Source organism: Geotrypetes seraphini, chromosome 2 (genome assembly GCF_902459505.1).
Source record: "Geotrypetes seraphini chromosome 2, aGeoSer1.1, whole genome shotgun sequence".
Taxonomy (NCBI): Eukaryota; Metazoa; Chordata; class Amphibia; order Gymnophiona; family Dermophiidae; genus Geotrypetes; species Geotrypetes seraphini.
This window is the reverse complement of record NC_047085.1, coordinates 68154152-68180634: the sequence shown is the minus strand read 5'-3', so window position 1 is coordinate 68180634 and position 26483 is coordinate 68154152. Positions and strand designations below refer to the sequence as shown.

General features: G+C 42.1%; 1 protein-coding gene across 8 annotated transcripts in view; it reads left to right on the top strand.

Moving 5' to 3' along the window:
* VPS13B (vacuolar protein sorting 13 homolog B) overlaps positions 1 to 20583 on the top strand; it is a 1237203-nt gene extending 1216620 nt beyond the window's left edge. For all 8 annotated transcript variants that reach the window (XM_033933145.1, XM_033933154.1, XM_033933146.1 and 5 more), the window contains 3 exons: positions 6430 to 6532; positions 16158 to 16407; positions 19230 to 20583. In XM_033933145.1, the coding sequence (XP_033789036.1) occupies positions 6430 to 6532; positions 16158 to 16407; positions 19230 to 19478 (602 nt within the window). In that variant the 3' untranslated portion in view covers positions 19479 to 20583. The remainder of the gene's footprint in view (positions 1 to 6429; positions 6533 to 16157; positions 16408 to 19229) is intronic.
* The last annotated feature ends 5900 nt before the right edge of the window (positions 20584 to 26483 follow it).

The following is a 26483-nucleotide window of genomic DNA, read 5'->3' as shown; positions in this document are numbered from 1 at the left end:
CACCCCTGATTTTCAGCGGATGCCCTCTTGTGGCCGAGGGACCTTTAAGAAAGAAGATATCCTCTTCTACCTCGATACGGCCCGTGATATATTTAAACGTTTCAATCATGTCTCCTCTCTCTCTACGTTCCTCGAGTGAGTATAGCTGTAATCTTTTCAGCCGTTCCTCATAAGGGAGATCTTTGAGCCCCGAGACCATCCTGGTGGCCATCCATTGAACCGACTCAACTCTCAGTACATCTTTTTGGTAATGTGGTCTCCAGAATTGTACACAATATTCCAGATGAGGTTTCACCATGGATCTGTACAACGGCATTATGACTTCAGGCTTCCGGCTGACGAAACTCCTATGGATGCAACCCATCATTTGTCTTGCCTTTGATGAAGCCTTCTCCACTTGATTGGCTGTTTTCATGTCTTTGCTAATGATTACCCCCAAGTCACGTTCTGCCCTAGTTCTAGCTAAGGTTTCACCATTTAGTGTGTAAGATCTGCACGGATTTTTGCTGCCAAGGTGCATGACCTTACATTTTTTAGCATTGAAGCTTAGCTGCCAAGTCGAGGACCAATGTTCCAATCGAAGTGGGTCCTGCTTCATACTGTCAGGCACGGTGCCTTTACTTACTATGTTGCATAGTTTGGCGTCATCAGCGAATAATGTGATTTTACCTTGAAGCCCCTGAATATGTTGAAAAGGATCGGGCCCAAGACCGAGCCCTGCGGCACTCCACTGGTCACCTCCGATGTTTTTGAAAGGGTGCCATTTATCATCACTCTCTGAAGTCTACTGTTTAGCCAATCATTGATCCATGCAGTTAATGTTTCTCCCAAACCCATCGATTTCATCTTGCTCAATAACCGGCGATGTGGGACATTATCAAAAGCTTTACTAAAGTCCAAGTACACGATATATAGGGACTCTCCCACATCCAGCTTTCTCGTTACCCAGTCGAAGAAGCTAATTAGGTTGGATTGGCAGGACCTTCCCTTGGTAAATCCATGTTGGCGGGGATCCCGTAGATTTTCCTCGTCCAGGATCGTATCTAGTTTGTGCTTAATTAGTGTTTCCATAAGTTTACTCACTATGGATGTGAGACTCACTGGTCTGTAGTTTGCAGCCTTTGCCCTGCATCCCTTTTTGTGGAGAGGGATGACATTAGCTGTTTTCCAGTCCAGAGGGACTCTTCCCGTATTCATGGAAAGATTGAAGAGCACGGATAACGGCTCTGCCAGGACATCACGCAACTCTCTAAGCACCCTGGGGTGTAGATTGTCTGGTCCCATGGCTTTGTGACTTTGAGTCTTGATAGTTCGCAGTAGACGCAGCAGGGTGTAAACTCGAAATTCCTGAACGGGTCTTCCGAGCTCTGCTTTGCTTGCAACTGTGGACCGGACCCCAGTGCCTCGCAGGTAAAGACTGAGCAGAAGTATTCATTTAGTAGTTCTGCTTTATCAGAATCCGATTCTACATAATTCCCGTCTGCTTTCCTGAGGCGTACTATCCCATCTGTGTTCCTTTTTCTATCACTATCACAGATCACTAACAGCAGGTCAGCAATTTCATGTTTGAGTTCTTTTAGTACCCTGGGATGTATACCATCTGGTTCAGGTGATTTATCACTTTTTAACTTGTTGATTTGACATAATACATTATTTCAGTTCTTCCGCATCATCTTCTTCCATAAAGACCAAAGCAAAGAATTCATTCAGTCTCTCTGCTATGGCCTTATCGTCTCTGAGCGCTCCTTTTGCTCCTTGATCATCCAACAGTCCCACAGATTCCCTCACAGGTTTTCTGCTTCTGATGTACCTAAAAAATTGTTATGAGTTTTTATGCCTCCTTGGCAAGTTTCTCTTCATATTCTTTGTTAGCTGTCTTTATCAATGCTTTGCATCAAGCTTGCCAGTGCTTGTGTCTCTTCTTATTTTTTTCATTCGGATCTTTTTTCTATTCTTTACTTTCAAACAGGTTTTATTGATGACAAAATCACAGAGCAACAATACATATTCCATTCAATACAAAATACAGCCAGCCAGCAACAACAAATGAATAGCATCCAGTCATTAAAAGTTTATATTATACCCCTCCCTTTTTCTTCTGTTATGAGCTATAATAAAACTGTCCAACCTCCATAAGAACATAAGAAGTTGCCTCCGCTGAGGCAGACCAGAGGTCCATCTTGCCCAGCGGTCCGCTCCCGTGGCGGCCCATCAGGCCTATTGCCTGAACAGTGGTGTCTGACTAATTTTATAAATTACCTCTAATCCTATCCCTATAACCTACCTCTACTCCTATCTGTACCCCTCAATCCCTTTGTCCTCCAGGTACCTGTCCAGACCTTCTTTGAAGCCCTGTAGCGTGCTTCTGCTTATCACATCCTCCGGTAGCACATTCCATGTATCCACCACCCTCTGGGTGAAAAAGAACTTCCTGGCGTTTGTTCTAAACCTTTCCCCTTTCAATTTCTCTGAGTGCCCCCTTGTACTTGTGGTTCCCCATAATTTGAAAAATCTGTCCCTGTCTACTTTTTCTATGCCCTTCATGATCTTGAAGGTTTCTATCATGTCTCCTCTAAGTCGCCGCTTTTCCAGGGAGAAAAGCCCTAGCTTTTTCAGTCTGTCAGTATATGAGAGGTCCCCCATACCCATTCTTAGCTTAGTTGCTCTTCTCTGGACTCTCTCAAGTACCGCCATGTCCTTCTTGAGGTACGGTGACCAGTACTAGACACAGTACTCCAGGTGCGGGCGCACCATTGCACAATACAGTGGTAGGATGACTTCCTTCATACTGGTCGTGATACCTTTCTTAATGATACCCAACATTTTGTTCGCTTTCCTTGAGGCTGTGGCGCACTGCACCGACGCCTTCAATGTTGTGTCCTACCATCACTCCCAGGTCTCTTTCAAGGTTGCTCACCCCTAGCGGTGATCCCTCCATCTTGTAAGTGAACATCGGGTTCTTTTTCCCTACATGCATGACCTTGCATTTCCCTATGTTGAAGCTCATTTGCCACTTTTTGGCCCACTCTTCCAGCGTTGTCAGATCTTTTTGGAGATCTTCGCAGTCCTCCATGTTTTTGACCCTGCTGGATCATCCAAGATCCTCAACCGATACTATTCCCAGAATTATCCATAACACACAATTATTAATATCTAACAATGAGGTCGGATCATATTCATCCCAATGATATATGTCCATGTTGAAAACCCGATCACCCCATCCCACCCCCAACCCCTCACAAGAAAGAGGATACAGTGTCAATGCTAAACCACTGAGCACTAACAGGAATCCAAAGAGTGTATGTATCTACCATAAACAGAGAAAACCCCACGCGCCCGCCCTTAAAGGACTATCCTAAAGTAACAATCAAGAACTAGTCCAACAATGCCATATCTACCCAACCTACACAGGTCAAACCCACCAGCAGCAGAAATGGTGTATTAACAGTTCTCAACCAACATCTCCCATCCTACGCCCCATCAATTTCCTCCCATCTTATACCCCTAAGTCATTCAACAGAAACCTATGACCCCTCGGGTTTAAACTTCTGATATAGGAATCCCAGACCTTCAAGAAGTGTATGTGACCTTTTCAGGAATCTCATGCATCTTTAGCCTCCCAGTACGCCAATTGGTGGAGATCAGTTCGCCAACACCAGTAAGAAGAGAGCTCTGGGGATGTCCAACTCTTAAAGATTTCCTTACAGGCTAAGAGACTCAGTTTATGATACAATTGTCTCTGCCCCCTTGTCATATGATCAGGATGATCCAATACCAGTTGTTCCTTCATTCCCAAAATATTTATTTCCAGGCTATGCCCATCCAGTACCCCTGTATATGTCTATACCACCAAAACATATGGCAGTTGGATTCTTTGTTGTGTTGTTCTCCTTACATAGTCCACATTTCTTAAAACCACTGGTGATATTTTTCTGGGTTGTATACTTCTCCTTCCGTATTTGCGGTTTCAGCAATCGCAGTTTCGATTATTTGCGGTTTTTAGCTTGCTGGCTCCTCCCCCCCAATTACATCAGCTTGCATAGAAAAATCACTGATTCCCAGCACTTTCTTCACTGTGTTTTGCCTCTCCTTCAGGAACAGGCCAGGTCTCCCACCATGTTATTCATGGTTTCACCATATTCACGATGTTTTTTAATAGAAAACAGCGAATAACATCTGAAAAAGTTATTCACTGTTTTTCTGTATTTGCGGTTCTGTTAATCCCCTATCACCACGAATACGGAAGGAGAAGCGTATTGCCAAAAACGTTGTCCCAGGCAAGTTACAAACCACTTAAAAAGAATTAGCAAAAGGTGAATGCAAGAAAGACAGACCTACAAAACTGTCCAAAAAAGAGGCTAAAAGGAAAAGGAGACCCACATGCAACTAAAAGATTTTAAGAAATTCATATGAAAATAGACTGCGGCTGGAAGACATGCGCTGTGGAAAAAAGAGGATTGAGGGGACACAACAGAACAGTGCAGGAAAAGCAGCACATGTACAGTAAGTAAAGCTTCTAAAATTTGAACTGAGCTGTAGTTTTGCCCAATGTATGCACCATCAGATGACATCACCCCGATGTGAAACCTTGTTCTTGAAGAAAATAAAATAATATGAATTTTGTTTTAACCACCAACTTAATTATTATTAATAAATATTGATGTGGCTGCTGTGGCTGGAAAGTCATTTGGTAATGATTAGCACAATTAGGTCTTTTTACTAATGTGCCTTAACGTACCCTTGTGCTAAGGCCGTTTTTACCGCAGCTGGAAAGTGGCCAGTTTTCCATTTTCCTCCAATTGACCATATGCTAATGTTGCCATTACTGCACAGTCATTAACAAAAATTAGTAAGTGAGCCCATACAGCTACCCATTTTAAAAGCAGTAAGGGCTTACACGCTAATCCCATGCTAATCAGCTAGCATGCAGGAATGTGGCTGTGCTGATTCATGCTGTCACACCTTTCTCATCTCCCCCCCCCCAACCAGACAAGCCCCCTCTGAGAAAAATTCATACATACAGTGGTACCTTGGTTTAAGAGCATAATTCGTTCCAGAAGCATGCTCTTAAACCAAAACACTCGTATATCAAAGCAACTTTCCCCATAGAAGATAATGGAAACTTGAACAATTCGTTCCATGTTCCACCAAACCCCCCCCCCTCCCGAGGCTACCGGCGCTGCTCCATCACCCCCTCCCCCGCTCTAACCGGCATCGCAACCCCCCCCATGAACGCCCCCCCGCGAGAACTGCAAAACACCCCCGTGCTGAAAGCGGCATCTGCCTGCCCTTCCTCCCAAGCACGGTCCTTACCCCTTCTGCTCGTTGTAAGGGTGAATGCGAGCTCCCGCCTCTTGCCTGGGCTGGGCCTTGAGCATCTGGCTCTCGTTCTCTCGGAGATCTCGTTCTCTCCGAGAGAACGAGAGCCAGACGGCCTTGAGCATGCCGGTGCGATGCTGGTTAGAGCGGGGGGGAGGTGCTCGTACACCAGAACATGCTCGGTTTGCGAAGCAAAAGTTTGCTGAGTGTTTTGCTCGTCTTGCAAAACACTTGCAAACCGGGTTACTCGTAAACCGAGGTTCCACTGTATTTGCATTCTAGCCTATTCTACAGTAAGCCCTTTTAAATTGCAGTAAGCATGTGCTACGATTTACCACAGTTAAAGGACCCATATATGATTTGAAGCTAAGCTAAGCTTAGGTTTGAAAGCACTCTTAACAACAATTTAGCTTCCCTGTATTCTTGTATTCTCCCATAAAGCCTTTATTATATCAATGTCTCATCTTAGTGACCTTTTCTCATTTCTAAAACATTTAAAAGCCAGCAAAGGGTGCCAGATCTATGTTTTGCTCATGCAGAACTGCTGAACTTCTGGTAGTCTATGCTGTGAGCTGGCATTTTGTCAAATATCATTGCAGTGCATTTTCCAAAAGGCTTCATAGATGCGCATGTAACCATGTTTAACAACTGGATTAAGTGACTTTTAAATACTGCACGGCAAAATGCTTGGAGTTTATATTTTCTCACCATTCGTGACACATATATCAAAGGATTTTAATAATAGGCAAAATAAAAAAAGTTAACTGTGCTCTTGACTTTGTATGCATAAATTCTAAGTGATGTGTATAATACCAGCCCAGAATAATAACTCTCGAGATCATTATGTTCCTCCTAATTGCTTGTATATGGTTGGCTGTAGTACATTCATTTTTCTGTTTCTAGCTAATACAGCAAGATCACTAGGGTTAAGTACACTGCCATTCAGCTGTAATATTTAATAAATTATTTGAAATGATGCTTTCCAGAGATGTGATATCATTTTGGATGAGTTCTGTTTTAGGGACTTCTCTGAATATTTGACATCATTGCAGTCATTTGTCTTCCTGAAGACACTGAGCTAAATGGCTGTTTCTACATTTCTCACCACAGGTATCTTGCATGGAGCTGGGCTATCTCAGTTTCCCCGTCATCGCTATCAACTGAGTGATCAGCACACTGACCAGGCCCCGAACAGCCATGTCAAATACATCTGGTAATCTTATTTAAACACTTGCTAATTTTTACATCCACATTGTTTATTAGTAAGCTCTGGCTCATTGTCATGTCCAAAGCTTGTTTCACTCAGAAGGACTGAGGCTCCAGCAGTTAACTGTCAGTGATAAATACAAGGCACTCTCTGCAAACCCCCTGGGCTGCTTGGAAACAGACATGTGTAGAATAATGCTAAAACATGACTTTCTGACACTGGAATATGAATTTTAAAATTCTGACTGAACAGGGCTCTATGCATTGACAGACAAAATAAGGAAAAAAAAAATCTAAAAATTAAAAAAACAGAAGTCAAAGTAACATAAAATTAATATTCAGCCACAGCGGTCAGTGTTTTTTTAAACACCAGCCACAGAGGTTAAAAAAAAATCTGGATAGGCAGTGCTGTTATCCAGATAATAGCTAGCACTAAGGGCCTCTTCTATCAAACTGTGTTAGCAGTTTTTAGCACAGAGAGCCGCGCTGAATGGCCCGCGCTGCTCCCGATGCTCATAGGAACTCTATGAGCGTCGGGAGCAGCACGGGCCATTCAGTTTGATAGAAGAGGCCCTAAATATCCAGGTAATAGCTGGTGCCAGAACTCATCCGGATAGCAGATTGAATATTGCCATTATCCAGATAAGTTCCAGGACCACCCAACGCTGAGTGAGTTTGTAAGGATATTGCCTATGAATATCCTAGTCAGTGGTATTTATCCAGACAGCAGAGGAATTACTTAATACAGTGTTTCTCAAATCACCCTGTTTGCTGCAGTGAACTCACTGGGATGCTGCAGAGGAAGATGCAATTTTGCTGCCAGTCTGATACCCTACTTCCTTTTCCCCAATGGGAAATCTCTCTCCCTGCTCACAATGCAGTTTACAATCTTTGGACTGCCGGCCTTCAACGACCTGGAAACTTTCCCCCTATTACAGTGTCCTGCCTCTGCAGGGACAGGAAGTTTAAGAAGAGGGGAAAGCTTCCGGGGCCACCAAAGCTGCCAGTGGCCTGACGGTCGCAAGCTGCAGTGTAGGGAAGAGAAAGAGAGGTACCAGATCCCAGGGGGGTGGAAGAGAGAAATGATGTATCCATTGGGAGGAGGGGGGGAAGCGAGAAAACTGCCAAATTAGGGAGGGGTAGAAGGAAGGAGACTAATGCTAGATTAGGGAATGGAAGAAAAAAAGGGAAGGTACAGAGAAATGGAAAAGAAAAGAAAAGAGAGAGAAATGGCACACAACAGGGAGGGGAAGGGTAGTAGAGAGATACCAAATTAGGGGAGGAAAGAGAGAAGAGGAAAGAGATGCCAGACCATGATGGAAGGAAGGAGAAGAGAAAAGAGAGGGTCTCTGATAGTAGATCGCAAAGGCAACACAAATCGATCGTGTAGCCTATCCTGGGCTCCGCAATAGACTCGCATTGCCTTTGCATTCTTCCTGCTTCCCCGACGTTGCAAAAGCCAGGTGCATGCAGCCACTGCACAAGTGTCGAGCCTGCTAGCCTCCCCCCCAAACTTCAATTCTGACGTCAGGAAGAAAATTCCAGGCCAGCCCGGAAATTCCTCTTTAACGTCAGAATTGACATTGGGGGGAAGGCTGGTGGGATCTAGCCCCTAAGCTGAGAGGACGCTGAAATAAGAGCTCCTTTTTGAACCCTTGAAAAAGCCCGTTTGGGCAAAATGGGTCCCGTCGGGGCATGCTAGAGACACTGCATTAAAGGATAAGTAAATGATATATCGAGCTGCTGTCTTTGTTATTATTTTTTTCATTGGATAAAGATTTTATATAACAACAAGCATATAAATTCATGGATTAAGCATATCTGCTATCGTCATATGGAAGGCCTTGATGACAATTCATATCACAGTGATATATGTTTTTGAGCCTGTCTACAATTAATTCCTTACCAGTGAGGTTGATATCTGTTGGGGAAGGCTGGTGGGCCCAGCACTTCTGCAGTCGCTGCTGGCCTGTTGCAGCATCGGGGAACTGGGAGAACTCGGCAGCAACGGCAGCTTGGGGGCCTGTTCCCAGACGACGGTGGTGGCTCAGGAGCCTATTCCCAGACAATGGTTCTGGCGGTTGCTTGGGGAGAAAGAAAGGATAGACAGAGAGAAAGTGGAGACAGAAAGACAGACTGGGCAACAGAAAGAAAAGGGGGGCAGGGAGAAAGAAAGGGGGGCACTGAGACAGAAAGAAAGAAAGGGGAGGGGGCAGGGAGAGAGAAAGGTAAAGTTGGACTTATGGAAGGACCAGAGATGTTGGTTGGTGAATAGAATGAGGTCTGGAGAAGACGAAGCATGCAGGAGGCAGAAAGAAGGGAAGAACTATTGGATGCACAGTCAGAAGAAGAAAGTGCAACCAGAGACTCATGAAATCACCAGACAACAAAGGTAGGAAAAATGATTTTATTTTCAATTTAATGATCAAAATGTGTCCATTTTGAGAATTTATATCTGTTGTCTATATTTTGCACTATGGCCCCTTTTTCTTGATCCACTGTTCAAGCCAATATTGGGATGTGCTTGTTAGAAGAGGCCTAGCCCCAACCTTCCCTGTATCTCCACTCACCCACTGTTCAAACCACACACACATTTACCCACCCACGGTCTGATGTCTTCCTGTTCTTCTCCTGCTTCCTGTATTGTCCAGCCTATGTGGAACAGGAAGTTGTACAGAGGTAAGACTTCCGTGGTAAGCAAGCAAGTATCAGAAGGCAGGAGGAGAAGAGGAAGACATCAGACCGCAAGTGGGTGAAAGAAAGAGAAACAGATACTGGGGTGAGGGGTTGGGGGAGAAGTGGGTCTGAAGAAGCAAGAGTGATATGGCTGAGCACTATTGCACTTTTTGACATTTGTGGGGTATATGGCTGAGCAGTATAGCACTTAAAACTGAAAAGCAAATTTAGAAATATCCTCCATTTGTTAGCATTTCAAAATAGAGGTAGGTCTGAAGAAGTGAAAGCAAGATGAATGATAAGAGGCCACGCTGAAAGGGCCACGATGAAACGGCTGCGATGAAATGTCCCACACTGAAAAGACAGTGATGAACTGGCTGCACTGAAACAGCCGTGCTAAACCATCCCATTCCAAAAAGAGATACCGGACCATTTGGGGTGGGGGGGGGGGGGTGAGGAAGGGAAGGAGAGAAATACCAGATTGGGGGGAATGGTTTGGTATTTCTTTTGACATAAGGGCACCGTAAAAAATTACTGACACACTAAGGGTGCCTTAAATTGTAAAAGTTTGGGAACCACTAACTTAATATATTGAATGTTGATATATATTCTTTAATCCACAATTTCTTAAACCCTATTTTCATTATTTTTAATTTCTTTTCCACTTATTCTTATATATTTATTTTTATATGATGTATGTTTAATGCACTGAGTGATTCACATTGTGTTAAAAATGAATCCCTAATGCAGCCTCTGGGTAAAACATGGTCATGACATGTTTCATTTTGTGATTACTTCTATGTTTAATAAATATATAAAGACAAATAAGAAGAAAGTGTGGGATAGGCACTTGGGATCTCTTAGAGAGAGGAAGAGATAATGGTTACTACGGATGGGCCATTTGGCCTTTATCTGCCATCATTAAGAGCTGCTAGGGTAATAGCCAGGCTGCCCCGTTATTCACGTCACCCCTGTGCTCGCCGAACTCCATTGGCTGCCTGTTGCATGGAGAAAACAATTTAAGATATTGTCGTTGGTTTAAAATCTGTTCACAATCTGCTGCCTAAGGTAATTGCCTCCGTATTGCAGACTAATTTATGTATTGTTAGTATTTGTAAACCACTTATTACCTAAGTGGTTTCCATTCAGGTACTCAAGCATTTTTCCCTATCTGTCCCGGTGGGCTTCCACTTTATCTAATGTACTTGGGGCAATGGGGGGATTAAGTGACTTACCCAGAGTCACAAGGAGCAGCATGGGATTTGAACCCACAACCTCAGGGAGCTGAGGCTGTAGCTCTAACCACTGTGCCACACACTCCCTTGTCGTCCTTTACGATTACAAGCTAGGGATCTTTTGGCTGTCGCCTTGCTTCGTTCAGTTACTAAAGCTGTTAACCATTCTCAAATGTTCCAGGTAGCTGGACCGACATTATGGAATTCAATTTCAGATTCCATTTGTCTTATTTCTGATTTTCTGTTATTTCAGCAAAGCTTAAAGGCTTATTTTTTCAATTCGCCTTTCCAAATATGAGTAATGCATGATTTGATAGCTATCTGGACTTAATTGTTTTAGATACTGGTTTTGAGTTGTAAATTATATATTGCATTTTTGTGAATTGTGTATTTTAACTATGTATGTGCAGTTGTTATCCACATAGATGATGGATATGCGGGATTATAAGTGTTTTAAATAAATAAATAAAATAAAGTCATGTTGCTATGTATTCCCTAGAAGAAAGGGATAAGGGAGATATGATACAGACCTTTAAATACTTGAAAGATATGAATATACAAACAAATCTTTTGCAGAGATGGAACAGTGGTAGAACTAGAGGACATTAATTGAGATTACAGGGTGATAGACTTAGAAGTAATATCAAGAAATGCTTTCTCATGGCCTCCTGATGGAGAAGGTGGAGACAGAAACAGTAACAGAATTAAGAAATGCATGGGATAATCATAGAGGATCCCTATTTAGAAAGAGGATGGAATCAAATTAAAACTCTGTAGACAGCAATTCCAATAATTGAGAAGCAAGGCCAGTACCAACCAGACTTTAATAGTCTGTGTCCTAAATATGGCTAGACAGATCTGGATGGACTGGAGTGGGCTTTGACAGCAACCCTGGTAATTGGGAAGTCAGTCCAGTGTCAGGAATGCTTCTACAGTCTGTCCCAAAAATGGCAAAGACAAATCAGGATCATATTTGCATATCACATTCCTATCATATGCCATGGTGTGTGTAATGTGTATCTTAGCAGAGGAGAGGAAAATATATTAAGGCTGAAATTAGCAAATAAAATGCCAATAGCAACATTGTTGGAGTGTTAGTTTAATCATGCATTGATCACGAATTTGACTAGGCTGCAGACAGTACAAAAACCACTCTTCCAAGATTGCATCAGACTGCTTTTATGTGGTTTGCGTTATGGTGGATTGCCAGCTGCCCTGTTTGTGATGATGATGTTTAATCATGGAATATAACCTGCAGAGTGGCAGGTATGGCTCTGGCCACCTTGATGGGCAGAATGGATTTGCTGTTCATATCTTTATCTGCCATTATTTACTAGGTTACTATAGTTGTAATTAACTTATTTTTTTGTTCCTTTGTTATCTTGGTGCATTCCTTGCCTATACCAATTAATGCTGAAACCTCTAGAAGTACATCATTAAACCAACCAGTAGACATAACTAGTGTGTAATAGTTGGGATTCAAACACTAAAGAATACCAGCTTAAAATATATCAAAATCCAATATAGAACCCAAATAAAGACCAAAATGATTCAATCTAAAATTAAAGCTCTTCTTTGCCACTGTAATCTAAGTGTGCTAAACACACCATGTCAAAATTAAGTAAAAATCTCTCACAATCAAATTAAGTATAATTGTGTCCTCTGTGGAAGCATAAGCTAGTAGAACCGAGAGTCATTCCGTTCAATTTCTGCCATATGCTACACACCATCATCGGACCACCCTTGTGTGTGGGGGTTTTTTTTCCAAAATAATTATAATGTAATAAACAGTGAGAATAATAATAATAATTTATGATAATGGGGTGTCCCTTGAAGCACACCATAGGCAATTTGCAACGAAAGCTCAAGATGCAATAAACTTATCTTGCTGAACTGTCGGCGTTTGATGAAAATGTTGGTGTCGAGCTGGTTATACAGCAAATCAACTCTCATGCTTTTTTGGCCAGTTCAGTTCTACTGAGCTTGGTTTCAGACCACCCCTTCGGCAGGAACCTTGTAATTCTTTAAGATACACACATGGCTGCACCTGCCTCAGAGCAGGTATAATCTTGTGGAAAAGCATATATGCACTGCTGAGGATTATGGTTGAAGCTTATGTTATAATGACACATGCACAGACAGATTGACTTTATATAACAGATGCATTTTGCAGCTTTTTAATAGGTGAAGGTACTGTATGCAATATCTAGTTATAAACAACTTACGAAGCCACGACTTCTGTGACAGTTTATTGGCAGAGTATTAGCAAGGTGGTTTGCTATTGCCTTCCCCAGTCATCTTAATGCCTAGCTAAGGCCAGGTACATGTTTACTGATCAAAAGTAGATGGATGGCTGAGTTGTGCAGAGACCGGACAGGAATCCCATTGCAGAGCTTGAACTCAGGCTGTAGGCACAATAGGCAAACAACCTACCAATTGTACCAGAAGGCCTGATTTATATATATAGATATAGATATAGGTACTCTCTTAAAACATTAGCTCTTTCTTTGTTAAAGTTTATTGAATTAATTTTCTAATTTTTAAAGAAGAAATAAATGTTCACTTTGCAAAGATTTCAGTTTTTCCCCCAATTTTTTGGGGGGAAGACCATTATTCTCCCTTACATTGGGAGCAGGTCACTTGGCTTGAAGAAAGAGAAGACTGAATGGATAAAATCAGAAGGAAAGAATGAGAGGGAAAAATGATGAAAGGATATGAGAGAGATTATGTTATGTTAATTAGGTTTTCTATTCCTCCTTTACCTATTCATTTCAAGGTCGGATTGCATTACAAGAGGTTGGGTCAGTTACTTAGGAAGTTACAATGGACAGTTTAGTTTCACAGGGACATGCCTGGAAAAGAGTTGCTAGTACAGGTAGATCAGTACAGGTATTAATACAATTATGTCATAGTTACAAATACATCATCATCACCCAGGCATTGTACAATTTAGAAATGGGCTTTTACAATTATTTGTTACTTCTGCGTTAGTTCCCTGTCTTGGTACAGAAATGCTTTTAAAAGAGCAATGTTAGGAAATTTTACTTTACGGAGAGGGTGGTGGATGCCTGGAATGCACTCCCGAAAGAGGTGGTGGAGAGGAAAATTGTGACTGAGTTCAAAGAAGCGTGGGATGAACACAGAGGATCTAGAATCAGAAAATAATATTAAATATTGAACTAAAGCTAGTACTGGGCAGACTTGCACGGTCTGTTTCTGTATATGGCAGTTTTGGGGGAGGATTGGCAGAAGAGGGCTTCAATGGCTGGGAGGGTTTAGATGGGATGGAGTAGGTTTTAACAGAGATTTCAGCAGTTGGAACCCAAGCACAGTACTGGGTAGAACTTTGGATTCTTGCCCAGAAATAGTTAAGAAGAAAAAATTTAAATTGAATCAGGTTGGGCAGACTGGATGGACCATTCGGGTCTTTATCTGCTGTCATCTACTATGTTACTATATAGATAGTGGTCACAAGATCGTACTGTAAGTGGTATTTGTTTCCAGCATTTTGCATTTTACTAATTGATACTGGATAGATAAGTAATTTTCCTAGTAGAATTAATATTGTTGCATCCTGAGTGGAGTAGAACGGGTACAAGTGGATCGATTTTTTGCTCTGTCAAAAATTACAAAAACTAGGGGGGACACTTGATGAAATTACAGGGAAATACTTTTAAAACCAAAAGGAAGACATTTTTTTTCACTCAGAGAACAGTTAAGCTGTGGAACGTGTTGCCAGAGGATGTGGTAAGAGCAGATAGTGTAGCTAGTTTTAAGAAAGGTTTGGACAAGTTCCTGGAGGAAAGACAGGGGAAGCCACTGCTTGCCCTGTATCAGTAGTATGGAATATTGCTACTCCTTGGGTTTTGGACAGGTACTAGTGACCTGGATTGGCCACCGTGAGAATGGGCTACTGGTCTGACCTATTAAGGCTATTCTTATGTTAAGAGATTTCTGATGGAATATCTGTTGGAGGCACCCTGGAGTAGGAAGGCTGACTCTGTTAGGTAGTCAGGGGCATTCCCTTTCAAGATCTTAAAGGCAGTGGTGCCTAATTTAAACTTAATCCTTGCGGTTTTGGGCAGCCAATGTAGTTTCATATAGTAGGGCTGTAGATGTTCCAATTTCCATAGTCCATTTATGAGTCTTACTGCTGCATTTTGAACTAGTTGTAGTCGAGATAGCAATGTTTTCGAGCAAAGAACTAGTGTTACATTACAGTAATCTAATCGAGATCGTAGGCACGCATGAGCGTCAATCATAGGTGTGCCTTAGTGTGGTGCATCATTAGCAGATGTCATAAGCGCATGTCAAGGGGGGGCAGAGAACTACCAGGAAACCATGCAAAAGTGAAAATGCAAGATATACTGTATACATGCTTTTTTCTACATAGCTTCTGCAAGACATACCCTGTGTTCCCCCCTTAATTTTTTATCAAGTTCCACTATCATGTAATCAACAGCGAACCTTTTAACAAATGCACATGAAATGTGCCTTTAACACGCGTGCCTCAGACACGTATTTAACAAATGCATATATGTATGGTGCCCCCCCAAGTCTGATCCTCACTACTAGTTTGATAAATATGTATCCATTTTTCTTTTTGAACTTCCACTTCATCATTCGGCAGCCCCAGACCACACACTTTCAACAAACGCGCATGAAATGTTCCATTTAACACACACTCTTAGCACTACTGGCACCTCCTGACCAGCTATTAAATTTGGAGCAATAAAGGCTGGCGCTTCATTTTGTGCATCATCAGGCAATGTCTGGGCATCGGTTGGAATGCTCATTTTAATACTGATGATTTCATTGGAATACATTTCTATATGATTACTGGAGGCTGCTACAATGGACGGAAAAGACCATGATTAGCCATTTTGGGCACTGGTAACTGAAATACTTCAACATTGGTTTAGCATTGATCTGGTTTAGCATTGATCATTAAAGGCACGGTAAGCTTAGAGCATCGGGGCCAAGGAAAAGATTGCCCCCTGCAGGTATTTCAAGTGAGTCAGATTGATTTTGTCAGAGAAAGAGATGATGGACGTGGGGTGAAGGTAAGGAAAGGAAGGGGAGATGAGACTTGGCTAAATGGGCCAGGGGATGAGAAAAAACATATTGGTCACCTGGGGGGGGGGGGGGGAACAGAAAAAGAGGAAAGTGAAGGAGAGATGATATGTACCTAAGGGGATGTTATAGAAGGAAAGGGGAGATGCTGAACTTGAGATGGTCAAGTTTTGAGCTGCCCCATAGGCTGGAGTACATGACTGAAGGTTCAGCTAAGGCATCTAATACCCTTGGGCCAGTCTTAGGGGGTGGGGGTTGGAATGGATTTTCACATCTTTAAGTTTCAAGTTTATTAAAATTTGATGAAACGCTTATCATATATTCTAGGCATTTTACACTTAAAATAGGGGAACTAACAGTGGCAAACTAAACAAAACATAATATAGACTTACAATGAAAACAGTAGGCAAGTAGGGAGAAAACCTTTAAAGGATGCTAGATATATTGTGTGATTCCTCTGTCTCATCCTTTTTGCCCTATTATTGGAGAGATCCCTGAACAATGTATAAATTCAAGCCTATAGAGTGACTACCTTAGATATCGATGAACAACTCATCTACAGGGGCAGATCTTGCTTAACCAAGATGAAAAGTTAAAATGATAGACTTTTCATGTTTTTTGTTTAACACTGAATGCTTTCTTTTATAGGAAAATGCTACAGTCCCTAGGAAGGCCAGAAGTCCACATGGCTCTAGATGTTGTGATTGTGAGTGGTTCAGGACAAGAGCATGAAGGGTGTTTGTTGCTAACGTCAGAGGTGCTCTTTGTGGTCAGCATCAGTGAAGATACACAACAGCAGGCCTTCCCAGTCACTGAAATAGAGTGCAGAGAAGACACCGAAAAAGTGGATATCCTACAGGTGCAGCTAAAACAACAACGTGTGCCTTGTGACAGAGAGGTAAATAAAGATGGCTTAACCTTTGGAAACCACAGCTCTAGGGATGGTCCTTTTTTGAAGTGGGATCAGATCGGAAGTTTATAAGTTATTCTAACCGATGGTAGATAACAACAGACTTTGCGTCTTATACTATCCAAGAACTCACAGTATCATTTCATCTAAGAGAATTACTTCATAAAATAGCGTTTATCTTTAATAAATCTAAGTTCCAGTACATTATTGGCCCCAGTTATTTAATAAGTCCTTTGAGCCTAAAGTCACAGTAATCAGTTGATAGATGTGGCACCAACTGTTCTTTCATTACTGTTGCTTCTGCTGTTTATATCTTTGCCCAACAGTTACCCCCTAAGCAAGGAGAAGAATCTTCATTGTCTCAATATTTTGGTGCGGAGGCAGGGAGGAGAGGTTATTCTTGGATATTTTCTTATTTTAAGCTACAGATTCTAGGAAAATGTTAGATATTTCAGTTAAAAAGAAGAAGCATAATGCTTACTGGACTCTTGCTAAGCTTCCACCTGTTGGTCTTGTAATAACTCAGTAGGCTCATTATCTCATATGATTTTCTTTTGTACTAATGTGTCACAATATTGGTCTCAAGTATGGCATACTATATGTAATGTATTTTCTATATCTGTTCCGTTATCATATGACATTGTTATATTACGATCGTCTAATCCTAAGATTGAAATTACATCCACTAGTTCCAGGTTATTTGATTTTATGATAGCTCCTGGCTCTGCATATTGTGATCCTCCATTGGAAAAATAATCAGTTTGTCAACTATCATGAATGGTGGAATAACTTATGTGCATATAGGAAATATGAAAAGATTATAGCATTAAAGCACAATCATATATCATCCTTTATTAGGAACATCTTAGACACGTGGAGGGGCATAATAAAAAAAAAGTCTAAGTCCCCTTTTGGCCTAAGGCTTTAAACGTTGAAAGTAGAAGCTGGGAAAATGTCCATTATCAAAAAAAACCATCCAAAAGGAGGTTTTGTTTTTTTTATAATGGCCTGCCTCTACGTTCAGCTGTTTAAACGCTCAGACCACCACTAGGTCTACACTTACACCATATCATCAACCTAAAAAAAGCCTAAGTCCCAAATGCCCAAAACAAGGGCTTTTAGGCGAAGGAGGAGCCAGTCCTTCGCCTAAAAACTGAAGTCTGTAACCGGTGTCTGTCAAAAACAACACCGGTTACAGAATCCACCTCCCCCCATACAACGATCGGGGCAGGAGGGAGCCCAAGCACTCTTGCCCCAGTGACACCCCGAACCCCCGACTACAATCGGGACAAGAGGGAGCCCAAGCCCTCTTGCCCTGGCGACACAGGAGGGGCCTAAGGCTATTGGGCCTATTCTGGTTGGCCCAGGCGCCTCAGGCCCCACCTATGGGCGGGGTTTGAGCCACTTGGGCCAATCAGGCCCTAAGGCCAGCCATTCAAGGGATGGCTGGCCTGCCAGACGAACGGGCTTGGCACCCGTCCGTCTGGCCAACGATTTTAAAGTACGGGGAGGATTGGGGGGGATCGAGGGGTCGGCGGGGGGTGGCCGATTGGGGGTTCGGGGGGGGGGTGCGTCGTTCCCTCCTGCCCGATCTTGTAAGGGGGGGGGTCATGTGACCAGGAGGGTTTGGGCTCCCTCCTGGCCCGATCATAATCGGGGGTTCAAGGTGTTGCTGGGGCAAGAGGGCTTGGGCTCCCTCTTGCCCTGATCGTAGTCGGGGGTTCGGGGTGTCGCCTGGCAGGAATGCCTGGGCTCTCTCCTGCCTGGATTGAGTTGCGGGGGAGGGCTGATCGCTGCAGGAGAGATGGCTCATCTCTCCTGCCGCGATGGTGATCGCCCACCCCCCTCCGAATCACAGCGCTTCGGGGTGAGGATCGCCAGCAGGGGAGATACCCAGCCGCGATGCTCACCCCGAAGTGCCGCGGTTCGGAGGGGGTGGTGGACGATCACCATCACGGCAGGAGAGATGAGCCATCTCTCCTGCAGCGATAGTTTCAGTAGGTGGTAGGCATGTGCTGGGGCCGCTGAGCTGTGGAAAAAAATAACATCTGACAAAAAAGTCCAGAAAGTCCCTTTCCCCAACCTTGTTCTTTGTGACATAAAGATCTGTGTCTCAAGTTGTGTCTTTGCTGCAGAGATCCAGTAATGGTACTGCTAGGGAACAAGGAAGTAAAATGATAGGAACTTCACTAAACTCTTTTAAAATTCTAAAGTAAAATCCCAGCCGCGACACCCCTGCAGCAGATGCCTACACACTCTCGCTGGTCTAAAATCCCCACCGTGACCTGACCCCCCTCCCCCTGCAGCAGGAAAGATGCCCACTCTCCCCTGCTGGCAAGTGATCCCCCTGACCTCAAATAGAAGACCCAGAGGGACACTGACTCCCTCCTCCCAGCTGCCTGCGTTGTCTAAAATGGGCTTTCCCCCTCCCAGGTGCATCTTGTGGATCTCTTTTGTTTCATGAGTAAATCAAGGAAAAGTTTTGTTGTTTACCTGCAATTATACCACTTTCTTTTCCAGAGATAAATTTAAAAAAAAGGTTTGACATTGATATGTGAACATTTCTTAAGAAAGAACTGAGTATTTTATAGGTTGTCCTAATTTTTTCACATGACTGTACATAAAGGGCTCCTTTTACAAAGGCGCGTTAGGGCCTTAATGCGCAGAATAGCGCGCGCTAGCCGCCACCACCTCCGCTAATCCAGTGTGTGCTAAAAATGCTAGCGTACCTTCACAAAAGGAGCCCAAAATCTTTTGAGTATATAATAAATATTAAGCTTTATTTAATCACTTTATTTTTTTCATCCCAGGCCGAGGGTGTCCGAGAGAGACTTTCTGAGCAACAGTACAGCCGACTTGTGGATTATGTCACAAAGTCATCCCATCATCTGGTCCACAGCACTTCTTCCATACAGATGGCTTCACAGGTCACAGCTGCAGAACCACTGCCAAATGTCATCAAAACTTATCAGTATCTAGTGGAGCCACATTTTGCAAGACTATTCATCAGCAAATTTACTATGGTGAAAAACAAGGCCTTGCGAAAAGGATTTTACTGAATACCAGGGCAAGAATAATTTAACTATGCACAAACAAAATATGCTTTCTTAAGGGAAACTATTTGATTACCTTATATTTTTACTTACATATATTATTTTTAAAAAGAACTGTTGACGTACTTTATACTTGTCAGCTTTTAGGGAGATTAAAGAATAAAGTCTAGGAAATAATAGATATGTTAGAAAGAACTGATCCTGTGGCTTTGATATTTGGGAACAACCTCTTCATCAGTAGTTCACAGGATATACCATAGAACTGTCCTTACATATATGTCCAAAATGCTAACCACAAGAAAACATTAATCTTTTCAGAGTATATAGTACACCAAGTTGCATTTCGGGAGGTTGGGCTTCTGCATAAAATATAGGAAAATAATCAGGTTCTCTTATTGTCCTTGAAACATGAAGGCAAATATCACAGCAAATATGTTGTCAGTCCATATATGAAGAGCTCGGAGTTTACACAATTTAAATATTCTTCAAACAATACCAGAGCTGAATTGTACTCTAATCAAAACAAAATCATAATTAACTTCCTACCATTAAAACGTTATTTCTGAAGCAAATCATTCATGAGAGATGGAAATGATATCATGCCTTTCTCCAGCAGACTGCGTCTGGTATTGCTGGTAGGAACCATGAACAAACAATAATCCCTATTCTTGGGTAGAATGGAGATCTTGGTACCATGTATATTGTTGTGACCACTGACACGAGCACAAATAGACAACCCCCTCCCCCAAATTATTATACTGCAACACATTATCATGTTTTATAAATAAGTGATGGCTAGTAATTTTTCCTTTTACACTCCAACCTATTTACACATTTTCCATAGATAAATAAGGTGGTTAAACTTGACATTTGAAATATGGCTAGCCAGCCTTTGTGTTCCATCGAATACTGATCTACGGAATTCCTGCTTTGTTGTATATTTAAAATAAAACTATTTAATAAAAATATGTATATATGTGTGATTTCCATTCCTCAAAATTTTTATGTACAACTGAGCAAGACTATGTAAACAATTTAATATTGCTGATTTTGGATGATCTTTGCATAAAATATGAAATTGGTGAATCAAATAAAGACTATTCTCATGATATCTGGTCTCTTTGTGAAGGTAATACAATTAAAATGTCAAATATATATATTTATGCTTAGAATGTTTACATATATTTTCATAGAACTTGGTACGAGCTACCAATATCATCAGTAATAGAAACAATGCAGTCTAACGTACCGTGTTTCCCCCAAAATAAACTCTAGTCCCTGGATTCGCCAGCAGCAGCACTTTCCCCCACCGCTCCTCTGCCCTGCCACACAGCCAAACCCCCACTGACCCATCTTACCATCTCTCCCTCCCATCCGAACCCCACTGACCGCGAGACCTACAAAGAGCAGTGTCGGCAGCACTCTAAAGAGGCTGCTTCACAGCCTTCTCCTGCTGGGGCATTCCCTCTGCTGCATCACTGATGATGTCATTAGCAACATGGCACACAGAAGGCCCCGGCGGGAGAAGGCCGCGAAGTAGCCTGTTTAGAGTGCTGCTGATACTGCTCTTTGGAGGGAGGTATGTAGGTCTCACAGTCAGCGGGGTTTAGATGGGAGGGAGAAATGGATGGATGGGGCAGTAGGGGTTCGGAAGCACGGTGGGTGGGGGGGCTGCACGGAAGGGATGAATAGAGGCTTACTGACAGCTGGAGCTAAGAGAAATAAGGTGTGAACACAAGTAAAGTTTTCTTATAGATGTAAAACGTCCTTGGTACAAATAAGTAGGATAACACAATGAGCAGAAGTCAGATGGAATAGCACAAAACCCAGCTGGAATAACCATCACAGAACTTAAATTATACAACCTGAGTCTGTTAGTGTCAGGTGATCTCCTCAGAGAGGCAGCTGGCACAGCAGGTTCAAGGCAGTGGTAATCTAATGTCCATTCTTTATAAAGTGGAACTGTTGTTCACTTTCAAAGGTTGACACAAGACAACTAAACATCAGACTGAATTGAAAATCTAGCTGTAGATGTTTGTCAGCACCATCTGCCAGACAGATTGCTTATTCTTGGTCAGGCTGTAAACTTTTCAATTGACTCTTGTTTATCTAAATTGAAAAAAAAAAAAATGCCAAGATCAGCCTCTGCCCTGTCCATCTGGTCAGGTGTGTCAACAGGCTAACACTGCCAAGGCCTTTGTGCGTTTCTCACTGTTTTTCTTCTTTCCCTGAAAGGGGTTTAAATAAGTGGGTGGGAAGTTACTTCCTCACCTTAAGACAGGAAAATTGCAATAACCAGGCTGACCTATTGGTCTTTGCTACTAGCTCAGCCCATGCGCCTGAGGTAATTTTCATGGGGCTTTTCTGCATGCAGGAATCATTACTTTGCTTGAGGTTGGTGGGACCTGATGATAGCACCTAGAGACATTACATATAATGAGGGGGGGGGGGTCTAGGCTGATTGCAACAATCTGCAGCTGGCAATATAATGGAGACTACTGTTGGGCAGGTTTATGCAAGCAGCTGGTTTACTTTGTTGTCTAAGTGTGATCAGTGCTGTTTTAGATATTGACGATGCATGAAAAATTTGCATAATCATTGTAGAGATCCTGAAAACCTGACTGGCAAGAGGAGATACTCCAGGACCAAGAAACACTGTTCTACATAATAAAGCTAAGGCTGTTTGACCAATTTGAGTTCGTTCGGCTTTTATGTGGAGATATGGATTGGGATGGTTTATATTAAGAGATATGCATGAGGCCACCATCAGCTACTCATTTTATTGTCTAGACTCTGCCTTGCCAGTCAGGTTTTCAGGATATCCATAATGAATATATATAAACTTGATACAAATTTCTTTCTTGCATATTCACTGTGGATATCCTGAAAACCTGACTGGCAAGGGGGTACTCCAGGACCAAGTTGAGAAACACTGGTAGCGTGGTTCTTGACCCCCCCCCCCCCCCAGCCAGCTGGATTTTCAAAATATCCTACATGAAGTTTGCATGCTTATTACCTTCTTTATAGGAAAATTTCACTCATGCATATCTTGAAAACCCAGAACAGGGTTTAAGAACCACTTGTTAATCTCATGATTCTGCTGCTGCAACGGGATTAGATCAGGGATTGGGAATGAAAGGGCAGCAATTCAACTGGGTTATTAAGATTTCCCCAATCAATATGAATGAGATCTATTTGCATGCACTGACTCCATTGTATACAAATAGATCTCATTAGGGAATCCTGAAAACATGACTGAATTGTGGCCCTCATGCCCCACCCCTGGACTAGATTAAATAAAAGTTTTAAAGTACCAGAAATATTTCTGCAACTAAACTGACCAACTGAAGCAAAGTTAAAGGATTCGGAATAAATAACAAATTATGGTATACTTATTTAGATAGTACAAAAGGAAGTGGGAACAAACAATGAGCACTCCACTGAAGAACACTGATGTAAAACGAACTTGTTTATTTCATAAAAGGACACATGATCCAAGATGACTGCAGCCTGGAAGCGCTGAGGAATGCTCCTCAGAGTTCAGCCAATTTTGAAGAAATTTTCAGGGGAGTAATTTTACTACCTACCTGAAATGTCAAAGATATGCGGTCGGAGAACTGCTGCTGCCTCATGGCACACTGGAGGAATCTCTACCAGCAGCATATACAAACTGCTGAGGAGAATGCAAAGTGCCCCCGTTGCATCGGCAGTTGGCCTGCTGGAGACGCCGAGAGCAGGCAGGACCGCAGCGACTCTCCTTGGGCCGGAAACCACTCTCAGCCCAGATGCTAGAGCACCGCCCTCACAGCCTCGGACCACAAGTTCTCCACAGAGCAAGGAGGCCCTGCAGATCGGATTGCCTCCTCCTCTGGAGGCTAGCACTGTAATATCGGAGAGCCTAGGAGATGGGGCATTTCAGCAAGAAAGCCCCTCTATGGAGACTGAGGCTACATCATTGTTGGGGGAAGGACAAGTCCAGAAGGAAAAGTGGCAAGCTGAGTCAACTTACGGTGAGCATTTTTTCACCAAACAAGAAAAAATTCTTATAACTAAGCCCACTGAAGTGACCTGGGAATCGTTATCGGATCTTGTGGATAACTTTGGTAAAGCCATAAGTCCCCATTTCCAATATATAGAAGGGAAACTAATTGAACATATAAAAGAATTAAAAATGGACATGGTTTCTTCTAAAGCAACTATTGGGAAAGCTGAACAGGACTTGACATCCCTTAAACATATCCAAGAGACATTAATTAAAGATAACACAAATCTTAGGAGAAAAATTGAGTCTTTAGAAAATAATGCTCGAGGTAATAGCCTAAGATTGATTAACTTCCCACGGGTCACTATGGTGTCCCCCTAGGGCAATGATTAAGCAATATTTACAGGAAATTCTGGGAGTTTTAGAGGAATGTTTACCTCCATTCGGTCAGGTTTATTATTTGCCTTCAAAAAATCAAGTTCAAGCTCAAGTGATTAACAATCAAGAAGTATTGGATGTATCAACCTTACTTGAAGCATCAGATAAAGAAATGGCAATCCTGGCTTCATTAATCTTAACGGTGGCTCTTCAGCCAGACAAAGCATGGATTTTGAGATTATTCTTCAAAAAATAGACAAAAAGAATTTCTTGAACTTAAAACCCGATGTTTCCCGATCTCTCATGTGAGACGCAGAAGCGCCGACATGAATTCCTTCTTTTGAAACCAGGTGTCTTAGCTTTAGGAGCTACATTCTATTTAAGACACCGTGAAATCAAATATGTTTTCTTTGAACTGTTTCAGTAAACTAATTTCTTGTCACTATCCCGTCTGGAGAAAGGAAATCATTAGCTCTTTACATTAAATTAGGCCAGTGTTTTTCAACTGCTGTTCCGCGGCACACTAGTGTGCCGCGAGATGTTGCCTGGTGTGCCGCAGGGCCGCCATCAGGGCAGTACTACCAGTCCTGCATTCAGGGGCCCGGAGCTGACAGGGGGCCCGAGGCAGGGGCGCCAGTAGCTCGCCAAGGCAAAGTGAGTCGATCACCCAGGACTCAATTTGTCTTGGCGATCTAATCTATTGAGCCGATAAGTCTTCTTCTCTCCGACGTCAATTCTGCAGTCTGAGAGGAAGTTCGGGCCAGCCAATCGCTGCCTGGCTGGGCGGAACTTCCTCTCCGATTGCAGAATTGACGTCAGGGAGAGCATGCGTCGGCGTCGGCTTTGGGGCCTGTTATCCATTGGTGGGGCCTGTTATCCATTGGTGGGTCCTGTTCCCCAATGGCAGCGGCAGTGGCTTGGGGAACGGCAGGGAGAAAGAAAGAAAGGGGGCAGGCAGGGAAACAGAAGGAAAGAAGAGAAACAGAAAAAAAGAAAGAAAGGTCAGGGAGAGAGGAAGAAAAAGTTGGGGGAGGGAATGAGGTGTGGAGGAGAGAAAGCATACAGGCTGATAGAAGGGAAGAAAGATTGGATGCACAGTCAGAAGAAGAAAGTGCAACCAGAAATCACCAGACAAGGTAGGAAAAATGATTTTATTTTAAATTTAGCAAAGTGGAGGCAGTATTACCACAGTTTTCAAAGGAATTTGCCCAAATAACTTAATAGTTAACTGGGTAAATTCCCAGAGATGAAACTTCCCTTCACTTACTATGCACAGTTCTGAATTTATATCTGCTGTCTACATTTTACAATATGGTCACCTTTTACTAAACCGCAATAGTGGTTTTTAGCGCAGGGAGCCTATGAGCGTCAAGAGCAGCGCTGGGCATTCAGCGCAGCTCCCTGCACTAAAAACTGCTATTGTGGTTTAATAAAAAGGATGGAGGGTATATTTGTCTATTTTTGTATGCTATAAAAACCAAATACAGAGAGAGACTGAGAGCTGTTGACGAAGAGCTACGTGTGTGTCTTTCTTCGATTCCAGCCAGAATATCAGCTTTGTGTTCAGCCAAACAGGCCCAGGTTTCGCACTGAATAAAGTATTTTATAATTTTTCACTATTCTGTTTACTTAATATTTCATAATAAAGTAATTATAAAATACTTTCTTTGTGTTTATTTGATTCCTATTCAAGAGAATTACTTTATATATAGTCAATATAGGCACAGAGTTAAATTTTTTAACATTTTCTAATGGTGGTGTGCCTCGTGATTTTTTTCATTAAACAAGTGTGCCTTTGCCCAAAAAAGGTTGAAAAACACTGAATTAGGCACTAGCTCTCAGCCCTACAGCCTCATATACTTTGAACTTTTACTTATATTTCTCACTTTTGTTAATCTTGGATCCAGTTGTAGGACTTGAGTAAAGTTAAACATATTTATATTTCTTTTTGATTGTTGGAATGTTAATTTTGATGGAACTTGTTCTTAGGTTTAGCTTCTTTCTGTACAAGTTATTATGCTTGATATTGAAGTTTTAAAATGATAAATTAAAAAAAAGAGATTACACACATGCAAACCCCCTGACCTACAGAATTTTATCAATTCAGAACAGTCTAACAATGATCCACAGCTTACTATGCAGTTTCATCAAACCAAATTTATGAAGTCTAGTGTAACAGAAATGAATGAGCAAAGCAATAGAAATATTTCACATTATTTGCAGAGATATTCCTTTGTCATTTTAAACTGTAATTAAAACCAAAGGGCGCTCTGATTTGATGCCCAAATTAAACCAACATTGCTGGGTACTATGCCTTTACTTAGATTTAAAAGGTGACAAGGTCCCCTGACACCACTGCTCCTTTTCAAAACAGCATGTTTTCTGGCATATGTATAGAGTCTGATCATAACAATTTTAGTAGAGTAATTTAGATTTGGTTTATTTAAGTTAAAATGATAGCTGAATATGGCTGTGTGCTTTATTTTGTGAGGGGGGGCTAAGGATACAGGTACAAACTTTGGAATGTTTTAATATAAAACTATTCTAGCTCAAGCTTACCACACTTAATGTACTTGCTTATTTTATTGGGCAAGTACTTTCAATCATTACAAGTGGATTATGAAAATTAAAATGAACTGTTGTAGGTAAAA